Source organism: Pempheris klunzingeri, chromosome 20, assembly GCF_042242105.1.
Source record: "Pempheris klunzingeri isolate RE-2024b chromosome 20, fPemKlu1.hap1, whole genome shotgun sequence".
In the NCBI taxonomy this organism is placed as follows: Eukaryota; Metazoa; Chordata; class Actinopteri; order Acropomatiformes; family Pempheridae; genus Pempheris; species Pempheris klunzingeri.
In genome coordinates, this window is record NC_092031.1 from 13,554,094 (window position 1) to 13,570,425 (window position 16,332).

Sequence of the window (16,332 nt, forward strand, 5' to 3'; positions counted from 1 at the left end):
TAAAAAAAAAAAAACATGCCTCTGTTCTTATAGACTACTCAGTGACCACACTATAAAGGTTTATATGTGCTATGTATTAGCTGTGCATGCATATAGACATATGCAAGTAATAATAGGGGCTCTTATTGGGAGAAGGTTCATCTCACTTTAGTATATTTCTTATTATTGGTAGACTAACAAAATAGTTTCAGGCCACCTTTGTCAGTGTTGGTGTATTTATAGTGGTGTATATAGTATGATTGTGAACATGTATGGTGAGTGGCAGGCCCACAGGAGTTGGGCTTCTATGATCCCTGACAAATAATTAATTAATTGAATAACAGTTACAAAATGTAATGTCTATTTCCACCATGGCCAATAGAATAACAATATGTTCTAGTTTTGGCCTCTGACGAGCTTGTTTATAATAAATAAACTCATTCTGTAAATCTATTTTCAAGCACAAATGTCTCAATTGTTTTCTACAGTGGAAAAGCTGATTGGCTGTGAGACAGGATGTAGGCGGGCCATACCTCTTTACCTATCGCTGATTGGCTGTTTACTTGATTCACGTTCCTCATTGGACGGGAATGTCACCAGGCCCTTCGCTTGATTGGTCAATGTAGTTGGCGCGAGATGTTTCTTCCAAGTTTCGAATTTTCAAACTGCGGTTCGAATCTCCAGGAGACGGACCATTTTAGTGCAGCCAGTTAGCTAGTGTTAGTAATAAACGTAGCGCTAGGTTAAGAGTTATTGCACCAGGGTTTAACAGTAAATACAGGAACAATGGCTGAACCACTGAAGGTAACTTTACTGTCACTTCGATGTTTTCTATTTGCAAACGGTTACTGCTAGAGTTAGCAGCAGGACAACTCCCTAGCAGCGGTTTAAGTTAGATAGCTAGCTAACATCATGTCGCACGACATAAACACAACTATCGTTGACCACATTTAACGTAATAGCGCGTCATGTATAAACGCAAAATTGCATTAAGCTAAATACACTGGTCAAGAAAACAACATTTAAACTGTCAGTAACGTAACAATTTCTCTTCTAGACACATGGCACAACATCAGATGTGATGCAGCTAAGCCCACTAACCAGATTTAGCAACGATGTTATGGTCCATATTAACCATGTGGCTAGTTAGCTAATGTTGCCATACATATCTCTATACTTCTGGAGAAACAACGTTGCATTACACAATATACTAATGTTGCACCCATTTGGGATGAACCTTAACTTGAATACAACAGTTTAACTTTGGTTTATGTAGTTTTAAGGACTGGAGGACGCCGAGGAGCTTAGCTAGAAATGTGGCATTATCATTTTCAAGGCTAACAATCCAAAGAGTTGAAGCAGACAAGCAGGACGCCTTTGTTTAGTAGTATTTACATTTTGAAACTGGTGAAAATGTGACCAAACATTGGAGCAGTAAAGGTTGATGGTGTGCATCACGTTTGTCATGTTTGCATTGAAAAAGTGGCTGCGACTAGTAAACCTTGTTTCAAACACCAGGCTTAAGGAAGTATCCTTAAGCAACACAATGACATCAGATACCAGGAACTTCACTGGGGGGTTTGTAGACTATGATTGTTTAAATTTTTGGGCTGACCAAATTGTCTGAGGGTTTGTCTACATTAAAACTTAAGATTTCAGTAATTACAACAATGTAAACCTGTTTGAGCAAGTGGCATGGTAAATGTTGCAGGTCATTGTATGCAGATTACCTGTAAAACATGTACAACCCCTTGACTGTAATTCAAGACAATGAACCTGAAAAATACCTGTGTCATTTGCAACAGGCCTTCTTTCAAAACAAGCCGCTGGAGAAGACAAAGAAAGATCCAAAGCGGCTGTCGGTGGAGAGAATCTATCAGAAGAAGACGCAGTTGGAGCACATTTTGCTCCGACCAGACTCCTACATAGGGTCTGTAGAGCCTGTCACCCAGGTAAGAAGTCACACAGGGATGTCTGTCTTTGTAACTGATGCCTTCCCTAATGAACCTTCACTGATTTAGGTCCTAGGATAGGGTTTTGCCCTCACTGCAGAGTTGCAGGATGATGTTTGGGAGAACAAAACATATTATACAAATTCATGCATAATATTTGTAGTCACAAGTTGACTTCTTTCCATAGCAAATGTGGGTGTACGATGAGGATGTTGGACTGAACTGCCGTGATGTGATGTTTGTACCTGGGCTTTACAAGATTTTTGACGAGATCCTTGGTGAGTAAATACCTCGTAATTTTGCATGGTGTAAAATGTTGGTCATCCTACGGGGGGGCGGCTGTACTGAAGCAATTTGTTTTTATATTCTCCTTACAGTGAATGCGGCTGATAATAAGCAGAGGGATAAGAGCATGTCTTGCATCAAGGTCAACATTGATGTGTGAGTTATACATAATATTGCATGATAAGATCTCAAAATATAGTCCTTTGCTCTTTGATTTCCTTGGTATCACAGACTCACATGATGAACTGTGCATACGTTTTTCTTTTTAGTGAGAACAACACCATCAGTGTATGGAATAATGGGAAGGGCATTCCTGTGGTGGAGCACAAGGTGGAGAAGGTCTATGTGCCTGCTCTCATCTTTGGACAGCTCCTCACCTCCAGTAACTATGATGATGATGAAAAGAAAGTCACTGGTGAGAATGACTGAAACTCTGACTCCTTTGTTTTGATTGCTGTGCCCATCTAGATACAGATCATTGTGTTTGAAGGAAATGCTATGTTTAAGCAACCTGGGTCTTATGTCTTAGAGAAAACTTGGCCAACCTGACTATTGATTTCAAATGTCAAAGTCAAATGATATACAATAGCAAAATACAAATGTGTGTTTTAAACAAGGCCTACATTTAACCATGATATCTATTTTGGAAGTGAAAATAACAGTAAAGACTCTCCAAATGTGTGTTGTAATAATGATTAAATAATGAATAATTACATAGACTCTATTTTAAGCGTACAGGTTGCACATCCCCTGATCCCCAAAACACATTTTATCATAATAGTGGATTAGCAAACTATGAACATCACACCCAGGTAGTCAACTGAAATGTAATTTAAAGCCACATATACAGTTTTTTTATAAGCAAGCTACAGCCATATTGTTTAATCACTAGACTGATTCTAGACTTTGCATCCTAACCCACATCTTCATACCAATACTTGTTCTTTAGGTGGACGCAATGGATATGGTGCTAAGCTTTGCAACATCTTCAGCACAAAGTTCACTGTAGAAACTTCCTGTAAAGAATCAAAGAAGACCTTCAAGCAGGTAAGAGGGAGGCTGAGCCGCATTTTCTCTCTCTTTTTTTTTTTTTTTTTTTTTGTCATTATCATTGGGGGAACATGTAATTTTACAGTATGTCCATGTTTTCCACAGACTTGGTATGATAACATGGGCAGGGCAGGGGATGCCGCCATCAAACCCTATAACGGAGATGAATACACTTGCATCACCTTTAGGCCAGATCTGGCCAAGTTTAAAATGAGCACCCTGGACAAAGACACGGTGGCTCTGATGACCAGGAGGGCCTATGACATTGCTGGATCATCCAAGGGCGTCTGTGTGTTCTTCAACGGCAAGAAGCTGCCAGTAAGTTACCATGCTGTTGCTGTCACATTCCTTCTTTGAATGAATTACCTGTTTTAATTATTTATAACAGATTTTTTTAAGCATTTCAATGGCTACTGGAATAACCACATCACTCACTTTTTATCATTTTTGCATTGTTGGCTACCTGCTGAGCTTGAACATTTTTATGATTTCACTGATCATTGCAAAAGCCTGTAGGGGAGAGATCTTGTGAAGAAGACTAAGACGGCTGCTCTTGTACTCCAGATTACAGGATTCCGTAGCTACGTGGACCTCTATTTGAAGGACAAGGTGGACGAGCTTGGCAATACTTTGATCGTGGTGCACGAGGTTGTCAACGAGCGCTGGGAAGTCTGCCTCACCATGAGTGAGAAAGGTTTCCAGCAAGTCAGCTTTGTCAACAGCATTGCTACAACAAAGGTAATGTCACTGTGTATTATATCTTTTGCGTGTGTGTGTGTGTGTGTGTGTGTGTGTGTGTGTGTGTGTGTGTATATTTTGTCATGGTTTTGTGTGTGTGTCTATATATATATATATATATATGTTGTGGCCTGCATGCCAAACCAATTATTTCATTTTTTAAGTAGTCTGTTCTAATACTAAGTGCCAATTTGAATTTTATCTTATGTTGTCAATCCTCTTTAAATTTACATCTGAGAGCAGCTACGAAGTGCTCTAAGGCTGACTGTCTCAGACCATGTTTCTTTGGCAGCTAAGTACATGTTTGGCTGCCCTCCCAGCCACTTTGTGTCACTATGATTAAGACTTATGACATTTATTCTGTAAATGGGATCTTGTGTTTTTCCTCTGGACCTTAGGGAGGGAGGCACATTGACTATGTGGCTGACCAGGTGGTTTGCAAGCTCATTGATGTGGTGAAGAAGAAGAATAAAGCTGGGGTGACTGTCAAGCCTTTCCAGGTACCTGAAATTGTGTGGTTACATCAGTGTTGTAAATTTTGAAGCAATACTGTGTAGCTGAGTGGAAAATATTCCAAATATCCACCGTTGACAAATCTCATGACTATGATATTATTCACTCCCTCACCATCCAGGTGAAGAACCACATCTGTCTGTTTGTCAATTGCCTGGTTGAGAACCCCACCTTTGACTCTCAGACCAAAGAGAACATGACACTGCAGCAGAAGAGCTTTGGTTCTACTTGTCCTCTCAGCGACAAGTTCATTAAACAGGTACTAATGAGAAACCACTGGCGTTACAGTCATACCAAAGATGTAATCATTCGGATCTCACTAATTCATCTTTATTCCCTGCTGTCCATAGGCCACAGCTTGTGGGATTGTGGAAAGTATCATGAACTGGGTGAAGTTCAAGGCTCAGAGCCAGCTCAACAAGAAATGCTCAGCTGTTAAACACACAAAAATCAAAGGGGTGCCTAAACTGGACGATGCCAATGATGCAGGTAACCTATACAAAGCTTTTTTTCTCTCTCTCTCTCTCTCTCTCTCTCTCTCTCTCTCTTTCTTTCTTTCTTTCTTTCTTTTTTTTTTTTTTTAAATAGTCTAGCCTCATGAGAACGCAAATGAGCTGCCATCATCCTGCAGTAAACATGTTCTCTGTCAGGTGGGAAGAACTCTATTGGCTGCACACTGATCCTTACTGAGGGAGACTCGGCCAAGACACTCGCTGTGTCTGGGCTGGGAGTGGTCGGCAGGGACCGCTACGGCGTCTTTCCGCTCAGAGGAAAAATGCTCAACGTCCGGGAGGCCTCACTCAAACAGGTTAGGCCTAACCGCATTCATTAGATGGCAACTTCATGGTTTTGTAGATGCATATGTCAGTTATACAGATGGAGTCGTATTAATGTGGTATGGACTCAGATGCATAAACAATATCTTAGAGCACCAAGATAACCAGGTAATGGGTTTAATTAGAGAGAACCATATTTAGCATCATCAGTCTATAATATAGTTTAGCAAACAGCTGAGAGTAAAAATTGTTTGGTCTTCCTCATCAGATTATGGAGAATGCTGAAATCAACAGCATCATTAAGATCCTCGGCCTTCAGTATAAGAAGAACTACAGCGACCCAGAATCTCTCAAGACTCTTCGTTATGGCAAGCTGATGATCATGACAGATCAGGTGCGCCAACAGTTTCATGTGATCTTCATTCTCATTTCACACATCTGTTTTGCTTTCTAGTGTATCCAATTTGTATTCTTCATTAAAAAATGTTTTAGTGTCATAATAGGGTGCTGTCTTCATTAAACACTGCTTTTCAAAGTTTCACCTGTTTCTTTATAGGTACAGTGTCACATGTAAAAGTTCAAGTGGTATCAATCTTAAGCTTTGCAGATTTACAGACTTAATATGTAATTACTTTTCCATATTTCTGTGATTGTGATAGGATCAAGATGGCTCCCATATTAAGGGCCTGCTGATCAACTTCATCCACCATAACTGGCCGTCACTGCTGCGCCACAACTTCCTGGAAGAGTTCATCACTCCCATTATCAAGGTACGTAGTCTCACCTAAAGTAGACTCTCACTAAAACCACAGGGTATTTGGGCTGTGGTTGACAAGTTATTTTACTCACAGCATCTCAGAAGGAGACTCGGTGGGTTTTGGTCTGTTTTTTAAATTCATTTAGTCACCTGGAAAATTATGGAAAGTAGTTAAATGTTTTGGTGATATAGCTAATAATGTGACATAAAGGTGGCTTCTCACCCTGGCCTGTCTTGAGTAGTGTGCCTGAGTTTGCAACAACACTGCCATCTGGTGTTAAAACCCCAAAACACTCCGGACTGAATGTTGTTTTACAAGAAAGCTGCTGTTGGCTGTTTACCATTTTATTGGCAGACATGTTAACCTTTTAAATATATTTAAATGACATGAAGTGATTGCAGAGTTCTTGTCTTTATCTCTCCTTTAGGTATCTTTCAAGAAAACTCAGCTGTCTTTCTACAGTATCCCTGAATTCAACGAATGGAAGGATAGCCAGGCCAACCACAAATCTTGGAAAATCAAATACTACAAAGGTTTGTCATGAACCCCTGTGTGGTAGTAAAAATGACAAGTAAGCAACCCTTCATACCTGACTAAAGTATAGTCTTCTGTGTCATTATAATGCTATATCTAATAGGTTCTCTTCCCTTGTGGCATTTGTCCCTCCAGGTTTGGGAACAAGCACATCACAGGAAGCCAAGGAGTACTTCTCAGATATGCAGAGACACCGTATCCCATTCAAGTACTCTGGACCTGAAGATGATGAAGCTATCACCCTTGTAAGATATTACCCATCTGTTTGGCTCATTCCTCAGCCAATGTGTAAACCCGCTACAGCATGTGTTAAGTCTATAATTTTCTGGCCGGGATATGATTAGTTGTGACTTTCTTTGTTTTGCCCAGGCCTTTAGCAAGAAGAAAGTGGAGGAGCGGAAAGAGTGGCTTACTAACTTCATGACAAACAGGCGCCAGCGCAGGGAGCACAACCTGCCTGAGGTAACGTCCCAATGTCTAGTGAACTTGATGTGCTTCATTGCTGCTGCTGTGTTAGGTTTCATTGTATCTTTGTCTGCCGTCTCTTCACAGGAATACCTGTATGGTCAGGCCACCAAGTCCCTCTCCTACAACAACTTTGTCAACAAGGAGCTGGTACTTTTCTCCAACTCTGACAATGAGAGGTCGATCCCCTGCCTGGTGGATGGTGCGCAAAATGATTGTGAACTCATTTTGCTCTCTTAAACAGTTTGTTAGCTGTGATAGTGGTCTAATGTGTGCCTGCACTTGTCTGTATGTCAGGTCTGAAGCCAGGCCAGAGGAAGGTGCTGTTCTGTTGTTTCAAGAGGAATGACAAGCGGGAGGTGAAGGTGGCCCAGATGGCGGGCTCAGTGGCTGAGATGTCAGCCTACCACCATGGAGAGGTGGGATGACATTATACTTGAATGAGCCGATTTGCCAAAATATGTTCAATGCTGATGATTTTGACTAAATCAGCCTACTGCCAATTGGAGCATACATATATGGGGGAAATAATTGGTTCTTTTTTTATTTATATTTTTCTATTGTGTATCATTACATTTACATTGATTTAAAATTTATTGGCCAAGTTTTCAGTAAGATTTTGAGGAAAATAAGTGCAAAACAGCCTTAATAGCATTCGCAGCTATATTTAACAGTTTTGATGATGTGTATTTTAATCTCTGCATTTAATTTTTCAGGTCTCTCTGATGATGACCATTGTTGGCTTGGCTCAGAACTTTGTGGGAAGCAACAACTTGAACCTGCTGCAGCCTCTGGGTCAGTTTGGAACAAGATTGCACGGCGGCAAGGATTCTGCCAGCCCTCGATACATCTTCACCATGCTAAGGTCAGCAGCTGCCTTATAAACCGCTAATAATCTGCAACTACAAGCCTCCTGCACATATGTAAAACCAAGGAGGAGCACATTTCATGATTTACCTGTTCAGCAGTTAACTCAGAAGTTCTCCCAACTGTCTGTCTGTCCTTCTAGCCCTCTGGCTCGCCTTCTTTTCCCACCTGTGGATGACAACCTGCTCAAGTACAACTATGATGACAACCAGCGTGTAGAGCCGGAGTGGTACATGCCCATCATCCCCACTGTGCTGGTGAACGGTGCCGAAGGTATCGGCACAGGCTGGGCCAGCAAGATCCCCAACTACGACATACGAGAGATCGTCAACAACATCCACCGTATGCTCAATGGCGACGAGCCTCTGCCCATGGTGAGGAAAGGAAATGGCTGTTTTTGCTCTCTGAGACCATCGTCTGCTGGGCACATCCGATGATAAGGATACTTTTCTTTTGTCCCATAGCTTCCAAACTACAAAGGCTTCAGAGGCACAATTGAGCAGGTGATGGACAACCAGTTCATGAACAGTGGAGAGGTGGCCATCATTGATTCCACCACTATTGAGATCTCTGAATTGCCTGTCAAATCCTGGACCCAGGTTAGTCACTAAAGCTCTTATGGGTGTATTCAGGATGTTCCATCACGTATATTGATGCTGATTGTATCACTCGCATGCAATTAATTCTTATTCGTTTTAAGAATTCATTTCTTAATTCTTAACCCATTTTAATTACTTCTGTATGTCACCTCACTCTCTGTGGTCTAGGCCTACAAGGAGAACGTGTTGGAGCCAATGTTGAATGGCACAGAGAAGGTCCCTCCTCTGATCACTGACTACAAGGAGTACCACACTGACACCACTGTGCGCTTTGTGGTCAAGATGGCAGCAGAGAAGCTGGCTGAGGCAGAGGCTGCTGGTCTCCACAAAGTCTTCAAACTTCAGAGCCCCCTCACTTGCAATTCTATGGTAATGGCTGCAGCACATCTGCACACATCAATTTTTCTGGCCACAGAGCATGAATCTAGTATTCTTGTACTTAACTATAAAATCTCAAGCATTTCTGAAAAGCTTCAGCTTTTTCCAAACCCTTCAACCATTTTTTTCCCCGCTTTTAGGTTCTGTTTGACCACGTGGGCAGCCTGAAGAAGTATGAGTCAGTGCAGGATATACTCAAGGACTTCTTTGAGTTGAGGATGAAGTACTACGTGCTGAGAAAGGACTGGTTGGCCGGCATGCTGGGGGCAGAGAGTGCTAAACTCACAAACCAGGCCCGCTTCATCCTGGAGAAAATCCAGGGCACCTTGGTCATTGGTCAGTAGTTTGTTACAATTTTCTTGTGACAATTTAATTTCAAAGACATACAAACAAGAAAGATGAGTAGTTTGTATTCTACATAATAGTGAGTAAGCATGTGACTGAACTAAAAGTTGAATAATAGTCATTTTTTATGTGGAACATCTATTGAAAATGTAATGTATATAATGGCAACAGCAATTTAGATAATCTATTTAGTCATAATTGTGCAAAAGTACTGATATTGTCCATCTACTTGTAGAGAACAAGCCAAAGAAGGAGCTGATTCGCATGCTGCAGCAGATGGGCTATGACTCTGACCCAGTCAAGGCTTGGAAACAGGCCCAGGAGAAGGTAGAGCGCTTTGTATCATACAGCTTTCGGCTACATTAATGAGCATTACTAAATGATCAGTCTCCACCTGAGGAAGTAACACTATACATTTGTGTTCCTGCCTTTAGAATGATGATGACATGCAGGGTGAAGGGGAGGAAGAAACAGAGCAGGAGGACACCAGCGGACCAGACTACAACTACCTGCTGAGCATGCCCATGTGGTACTTGACCAAGGAGAAGAAGGAGGAGCTGTGCAAACAGAGGGATGCTAAGGTGTGATGTCCCGTTATGCCTCAAACTTCCTCATGGTTCAAACTTAAAAGTCAAAATTTTACATTTAGATTGGATTATCTCGTGTAAACTTAACTTCTGCTCTATAGATGACAGAGCTGGACACCCTGAAAAAGAAGTCTCCAGGTGACCTGTGGAGGGAAAACCTTGCTGCTTTCTTAGAGGAACTTGAGGTATTTGCTTCTTATTTGTCATATTGCCGGTGCACACATATTGAGCACTGACCCCAGCCTTTGGAAACACTGGTTACATTCAGAGTTGTCGAACTTCCCTCCTGAATAAATCTTGTCCCTTCTTGTGCTCAGAATGTTGAGGCAAAAGAAAAGGAGAGTGCCAGCCTGCCTGTGAAAAAGGGGACTGGAAAAGGCAAAGTGGTGAAGGTGAAGCAGGAGACTATGCCCACGCCGCAGGGTCGCCGCGTTGTCCCGCGCATTACCAGCACCATGAAAGCTGAGGCCAACAGAAAGGAGAAGGCAAGAGGGGGCAGGAAAATCAAGGTATGTCTTTTCAAACTGAAGTAAATCAGATTAAAGAATTATTATCTTAGTGTGCTTCAATGTCCTTTATTTTGTTTATCGGGCTCCTAGTTACTCAGTTATCACAACAACCAGAAACAAAATTCATTCGTATGATGGAAGTGTCGTGTCTGCATCTTGAGCGATGTGTGATATAGCACACTAATTTCTGTGAAATTGTAGAGTGAAAATGTGGTGATGAAGATGGAGTTTGGAGAAGATGCAGAGAATGCAGAGAACGCAGAGCCAGTTGAGATGATTGGCTTGGCTGCACGTCTGAACAAGAAAGCTAAAACCCAGGAAAAGGAAAAAGGTGAGAATGGCCGCTGTTAAAATGTTACGCTGTCCAACAGTCATGATCAAGCATCTTTTTTAAGTATGTACAACTGTGCAGCTCCATTTCTCTACATCAATAAATACAGTGTCCCGTTTAAAGGTACAACCCATAACTTTTCAGTGATATCTAGTGGCAGCCCAGGAAAGATACATCATGTGCAAACATGTCTTCTTCCACAACCAAAAATAAATTTTTTGTTTATATATTTCAACTTAATCACCTGCTGGATAATGGATACTTAAGAGATAAAATGTGAGGCTGCATTTCTTAACGGAATAAGGATATAGAGGTGTAGATGATGGGTGGGGTGGATAAAGGAATTTATTATATCTATCCACAGTGTCTGAATTTTACAGCAGTAATTACTCCACACCCACACCATGACGTGCCTTACTACATGAGCTAGCAAAAGTTTACATGCTTTGTGAGACTGGCAGACCTCTGCTACATGTTTCTAGAATAGTAACAGACTGAAATGCTGTGGTGAGATTATGTGGATATTGTAGGCTGTCCAACAACATGTCCATTATTACATTTTGTATCTAGACCTGCTGTAATGAAGCAGAATTAGAGTTTTTATTAAAGATGATTAAGAAACGCATTTCTCTGTTGCAGGATCAAAGACCGGCAAGCAGAGCACTCTTCAGTTCAAGCCTGTTGCCAAGAAGCCGAAGAAGAACCCCTTGTCAGATGATGAGGCCGGCGATCTACCTGACAGTGAAATGGAGTCAGATGAAGTGGTCGGCCCCAGGGAGCGGGTTGAACGCAAAACTAAAGGTGAATCTGCCGTACATAGTTGTTTCCCATCTATCACCCTGCTCTGAAAAGAAGACCGGTTCAGTCGTCTGTTTGCTTGTACATGCAAATACTTGGCAGATCACCACTTGTAAGCTCTTCCCACACCCAGACTGCCAGACAAGATGTAATCACTTCAGAGATGTTTAGGATTTTGAAGGAAAACACTGATGTAACACATTTCCTGAGGCTAATTAGCTCTCTTATCTGAACTGACCCATAACTAATCTTTGCAACAGCTGTATGATTATTCATCCATTATACAAGCAAAACAACACCTTAAAAAAAACCTGCACTTCATGGCTGCGTTGCTAAATCAAACCATTCTGTTGCTTTTTTTCTCAAAGCTGCTGTGAAGTACAGTGTGTCCGACAGCGAAAATGAATTTGATGACTGGGGGAAGTCGGATGCTCCAAAACGGAAAGCTGTTATCAGCGATGATGACGATACCAGCTTTGCCCCAGAGCCCAGCACCATGGCTGACAGCGATGTGGACTCTCCAGCCCCGCCTCCCAAAGCCCCAAAGCCCACGTGAGTATGAGGCAACAGATGACAGTTTTGTTTTTCTTTTTCTTTTTTAATTTACCTCATATTTTGTCATTTCCTGTGCAGCAAGAAAGTGGCAAAGAGCAAAACAACAGTAAAACCAACTCAAACCAAGTCGAGCTGTAAGTATTTTCATGGGACACACGTTTGAGCTTGAGACGAGAAATAATGAGCCAATGATCTGAGGTTTCATTATTTGCTCTTTGTGGTGCGTTGCAGCTACATCAGACGATCAGGTGAAAGCGGCCAAGGCTCCAGTTCAACGTAAAACCAAAGAGGCGGCACCCAAGAAAGCTGCTGCTGCCAAGAAACCAGCGGCATCCAAGAAGAAGGCTGCAGGTATTTAGACAAAACTTGTTTGGCATAATTTGGAACCGCTCAGAGTGTTTTGAATGCACATTTAAAGTCTGATGTTTTTATTTCTCTTTAATAATAATTAGTTAAATTGTACCAACAGTTGTACGCATTCATCACATTTCTTGTAAGCACATGTAGATTAGACAAAGTGCATGATGGGTAAAGAAAAGAAATGATGTGCTTCCTTCCCTAACCCACTTAGCATGGTCTGTTTGTGCCTGCTCATTTCTCCCAGATGTGAAGCAGCCGTCCATCATGGATGCTCTTTCAAAGGCCAAACCCTCATCCAACACGGCTGCAAAGAGGGTCCCTTCATTTGACTCCAGTGACTCAGAGGGTGAAGCCAAAGCTCCAGTCACAAAGAAGCCCGTCCTCAAACGGAAACAGGCCATCAGTGACGAGTCCGACAGCAGCTCAGACGACCTCATGTCACGCCTCAAGGCCAAAACCACAGCCGGCAGCAAGGTCAGATTTTACGCTAAGCTCTGATCTCTGAAAGAGGTCTTATTTATTTATCTATCTATCTTTAGCCACTATGAACTCCTTTTTACGGCCGAGTATTTTGTCTTTTCTTGTAGAAAACCAAGAAATGGGATGATGACGGCAGCTTCCAGGTTTCAGACCAGGAGGCAGCTCCCGTAGCAGTGGCAGCGCGGGACAAGCTCTCTCGTGCTCGGAAACCTGTAGTCTACAACCTGGACTCGGACTCAGATGGAGACTTTTAGAAGTTAATCTCAAAGTCAGCGTCTTTGTGGTCATTGTTTTAGATTTTGTATCAAAGATCGGTTCTTTAATAAGTTATACATTTAGTTTGTGGCATGTGATTAATATGACTCGGCTTTTATCACTTGCAGTGCAGTCGCATTTACATCTGTCGCTTAATTGATTCATTGTAGATAAAAAGTTTCTCATCCTGTCAAAAAAAAAAAGTGTATATTCATCGGGTGCTTAGGCCCCATAATACCTGCATCTAGATTTATTCTAACTTTTAGATCTCTTGAAGTTTCATTTGTAATCCATGTGTTTGTTTTGTGTTTTGTCTCGTCCTGTAAATATTTTAATGGCCGTTCATTTTATATTTGAAAAAATAAAGTAAACTTGTTTGTATTTGTGGCACAGTGTGTTTGGGAGTGGCATGTTAGGCTTGCTTTAGGGCTAACGTCTAGTGAAATCTGTCCCTGATTCTGTGTGTCTGTACAAGTCAGGCTCTCAGTGGGAGTATTCATGTATAAGGTGGGGAGGAGTGTCACCTGCATGTGTGATAGATATACTGTGGTGTAATGGGGAGCAGGCCACAGGGACACTTGGATGGGTAAGTAAATGTATTTCCACATCAAATGAGCTTTTAAGACTTTAGAGTGTGAGTGTGTAATCATTTAAAGTTGGAATAGAAAGAGAAAGCATTTTCCTTGTCTCAGTTCAACATTGTCACTGAGAAACAGTCATACTTTTATTGCTTACATAAAAAAAAAAAATCTTGAACTTCAAACAAAGCAATAAAAATGTGTTATAAAGCTGGTGATTGCTAACTTAATGTAGCATGTTGCACGTGTTAATCAGAAGGTGCTTTATGCATGTTGCATGGTGGCACGGCTTAAAACTTTTCCTTCCTGCCATTTAGGAAGCTCTTTGAAATGCTCATCAAGAGTTTTCCTTTCTTGGGTAAACATCACTTCTGTCTGGCGCTCTTGATGGACGCAGATTAGGACGCTGAAGGAATTTCCTGAAGTGTTGCCGCCCTCTCAATTCTTAGCCCTGGTGAACCTCAATCATATGGCATTCGTAGAGGGGGTGAGAGGAATATAAGCTGGTGAAGTTACATTTGTGATGATCTTCCTTTGGATGAATCCGTGGATGAGTCTGAGTGACGAGCAAGCAGAGCCAAAACAGGATTTTTAAAGACTTATCACAGAGCTTTGTTTTTGCATATCTCTCCTTCAGGTAAATGAAATGCCTTGGGCTGTTTTGTCATCTTGCTGTCACCGGCTTGTTTGAAATGCTGTACACTTCTACAAGTAGCAGCTTGTAGCTGATCGAGGCTGCGTTCATAAAATGAGGCTCAAATGTGTGGAGAATTTCCAACATTAGTCATATTACATTGAGTGCAAATATACTGGCCATGTGTGAGAAGGTTCTAAATGACTTGCACTTTGGTACTTACTCCTACACACATTGTTGCAACGTTGTGGGATCCAACTGTTTTCACTTATGATTTCTTGTTGTGGTCAGTGTTACTATTCTTTTCTTTGAGTCATATGCTGAAATTTCAGTTTTTGCAGGTGGTATAATCATGGTATATGTTTGGTTTCAGGTCACTGGAATATGATCCCTGTCAGCACTTTAGGTGCATAAACCCTGGATCAACCGTTGACCTGCAGATTGGTCCGTTATGTCCAACTATGAGTCATGAATTGGAGATAAGGTACATTTTAGTTTCTTTTTCATACCACAAAGAGCATTTGCTCTGAGACGGACAGACGGATAAGCCTTCAGACTCTCAAGAAGCCGTACTCAAGACAGTGCTGCAATCATGGGTGAATGGGGCTTCCTCGGTGGGCTCTTTGACAGCCTCCAGGCCCACTCGCCGATGCTTGGTCGCTTCTGGCTTTTGCTCATGCTTGTCTTCAGGATACTGATCCTGGGAACTGTGGCAAGTGATCTGTTTGAAGACGAGCAAGAGGAGTTCGCCTGCAACACCCTCCAGCCGGGCTGCAAACAGGTGTGCTACGACATGGCCTTCCCCATCTCCCAGTACAGATTCTGGGTGTTTCACATCGTCCTCATCGCCACACCTTCCCTGCTTTTCCTCATGTATGCCATGCATCATCATAACAAGAAGAACAACCGCCCCAGATGCATCCAAATTAGCAGGCAGGACTGCAGAGAAGAGCTTCATTTAAGGAGGCTTTACATTATCAATGTGGCCTTCCGCATATTGGCAGAAGTCGGCTTTCTGGTGGGCCAGTGGCTGCTGTACGGCTTCCAGGTGGAGGCCCAGTTCCCCTGCAGCCGCTTTCCTTGCCCTTACACAGTGGACTGCTTCACCTCCCGCCCTGCAGAGAAAACAGTCTTCCTCTGCTTCTACTTCATCGTAGGGGTGGTAGCAGCGATTTCCAGCAGCGCAGAGCTGTTCTACAGCTCTGTGAAGTGGTTCTGCTCGAGCCGGCAACCCCTCACCCCCGAGGACTCCTGTGTCTGCGAGAACCTCCACAACTTTAAGCAGGAAGTGGATACAGGGGTGAAACCACGAGGAAAGACAACGCCAGAGAGTGCGCCCGGCGGCATGAGGCTGAAGGGGGGACCGTTCAGGAGCAGCACGAGTAGGAAGGTCGCCGGCGTCGGCCACAAGCACAGGAGCTGCAAATACGTGAGCACAAGGACACTCACTGTATGAGAGGGCCTCAGCCCAAACATGCTGCAATCACTTATTGTTTTCACAATATTACTAATGGTTAATGAGGAGTGTTGTTTTTTTTATGATGGGAGGCATAATGAGGAAATTCTTGGGAGACAGTCACAAGATCAGGAAATGACAAGACAAGCATGATGGCTTTGATAAGCAGGTCTGATGAGTCATTACAGCCGATACTCATTTCAGAGGGGGAAAATAGCATCTGGATTAGACTTGATACACTGATAGTTTCTTTCTCTCAAGCAGATCTGATTGCACAGGCCTGTGCCACAACCCTTGTAAAGGAAGAATCCACTTTATGTCAGCTTTCAGTGAACATTGTGTTATTCCACTGATTTGTGGAGAGTGATGATGAAGATAGCTGCTTCTAGAAACTGAAAACTATGTATGAACAGCTTTTTAGTGTGGATTTTTTTCCTTTTAAAAACACGGGAAATGCACTAATTCGCTTTCTTAGAGATGCCCAAGACCACTTTCATGCCCTTGTCATGTACCGTTAATAAGAAGCTAAGGCCACCCGCTGGTTAGCTTA

At 42.3% G+C, this 16,332-nt stretch overlaps 2 protein-coding genes across 2 annotated transcripts; both read left to right on the top strand.

The window, feature by feature from the left end:
• Window positions 1–665: 665 nt before the first annotated feature.
• top2a (DNA topoisomerase II alpha) lies at window positions 666–14,908 on the top strand. Its single transcript, XM_070851608.1, has 36 exons — window positions 666–783; window positions 1,785–1,931; window positions 2,119–2,209; window positions 2,309–2,372; window positions 2,486–2,631; window positions 3,166–3,263; window positions 3,372–3,584; window positions 3,831–4,004; window positions 4,403–4,504; window positions 4,639–4,776; window positions 4,868–5,006; window positions 5,168–5,325; window positions 5,562–5,687; window positions 5,953–6,063; window positions 6,479–6,584; window positions 6,721–6,830; window positions 6,955–7,047; window positions 7,138–7,252; window positions 7,348–7,469; window positions 7,767–7,915; window positions 8,060–8,291; window positions 8,382–8,516; window positions 8,685–8,885; window positions 9,035–9,230; window positions 9,475–9,566; window positions 9,674–9,820; window positions 9,928–10,011; window positions 10,144–10,335; window positions 10,537–10,666; window positions 11,306–11,467; window positions 11,833–12,016; window positions 12,098–12,153; window positions 12,251–12,370; window positions 12,624–12,853; window positions 12,967–13,700; window positions 14,700–14,908. The coding sequence occupies exons 1-35, from the start codon at window positions 766–768 to the stop codon at window positions 13,111–13,113; spliced, it is 4,728 nt and encodes a 1,575-aa protein (XP_070707709.1). The 5' UTR covers window positions 666–765; the 3' UTR covers window positions 13,114–13,700; window positions 14,700–14,908.
• On the top strand, window positions 13,935–15,952 carry LOC139219677 (gap junction delta-3 protein-like). Its single transcript, XM_070851609.1, has 2 exons — window positions 13,935–14,329; window positions 14,843–15,952. The coding sequence occupies exon 2, from the start codon at window positions 14,919–14,921 to the stop codon at window positions 15,780–15,782; it is 864 nt and encodes a 287-aa protein (XP_070707710.1). The 5' UTR covers window positions 13,935–14,329; window positions 14,843–14,918; the 3' UTR covers window positions 15,783–15,952.
• Window positions 15,953–16,332: the final 380 nt, after the last annotated feature.

Excerpts from the sequence above, each read along its gene's own strand:
- LOC139219677 (XM_070851609.1), top strand. The coding sequence starts at position 14,919 with ATGGGTGAATGGGGCTTCCTCGGTGGGCTCTTTGACAGCCTCCAGGCC.
- top2a (XM_070851608.1), top strand. Across the intron at positions 2,373-2,485 it reads ATCAAGGTCAACATTGATGT|TGAGAACAACACCATCAGTG; the intron begins GTGAGTTATACA and ends TTTTCTTTTTAG. Across the intron at positions 9,231-9,474 it reads CCAGGGCACCTTGGTCATTG|AGAACAAGCCAAAGAAGGAG; the intron begins GTCAGTAGTTTG and ends ATCTACTTGTAG.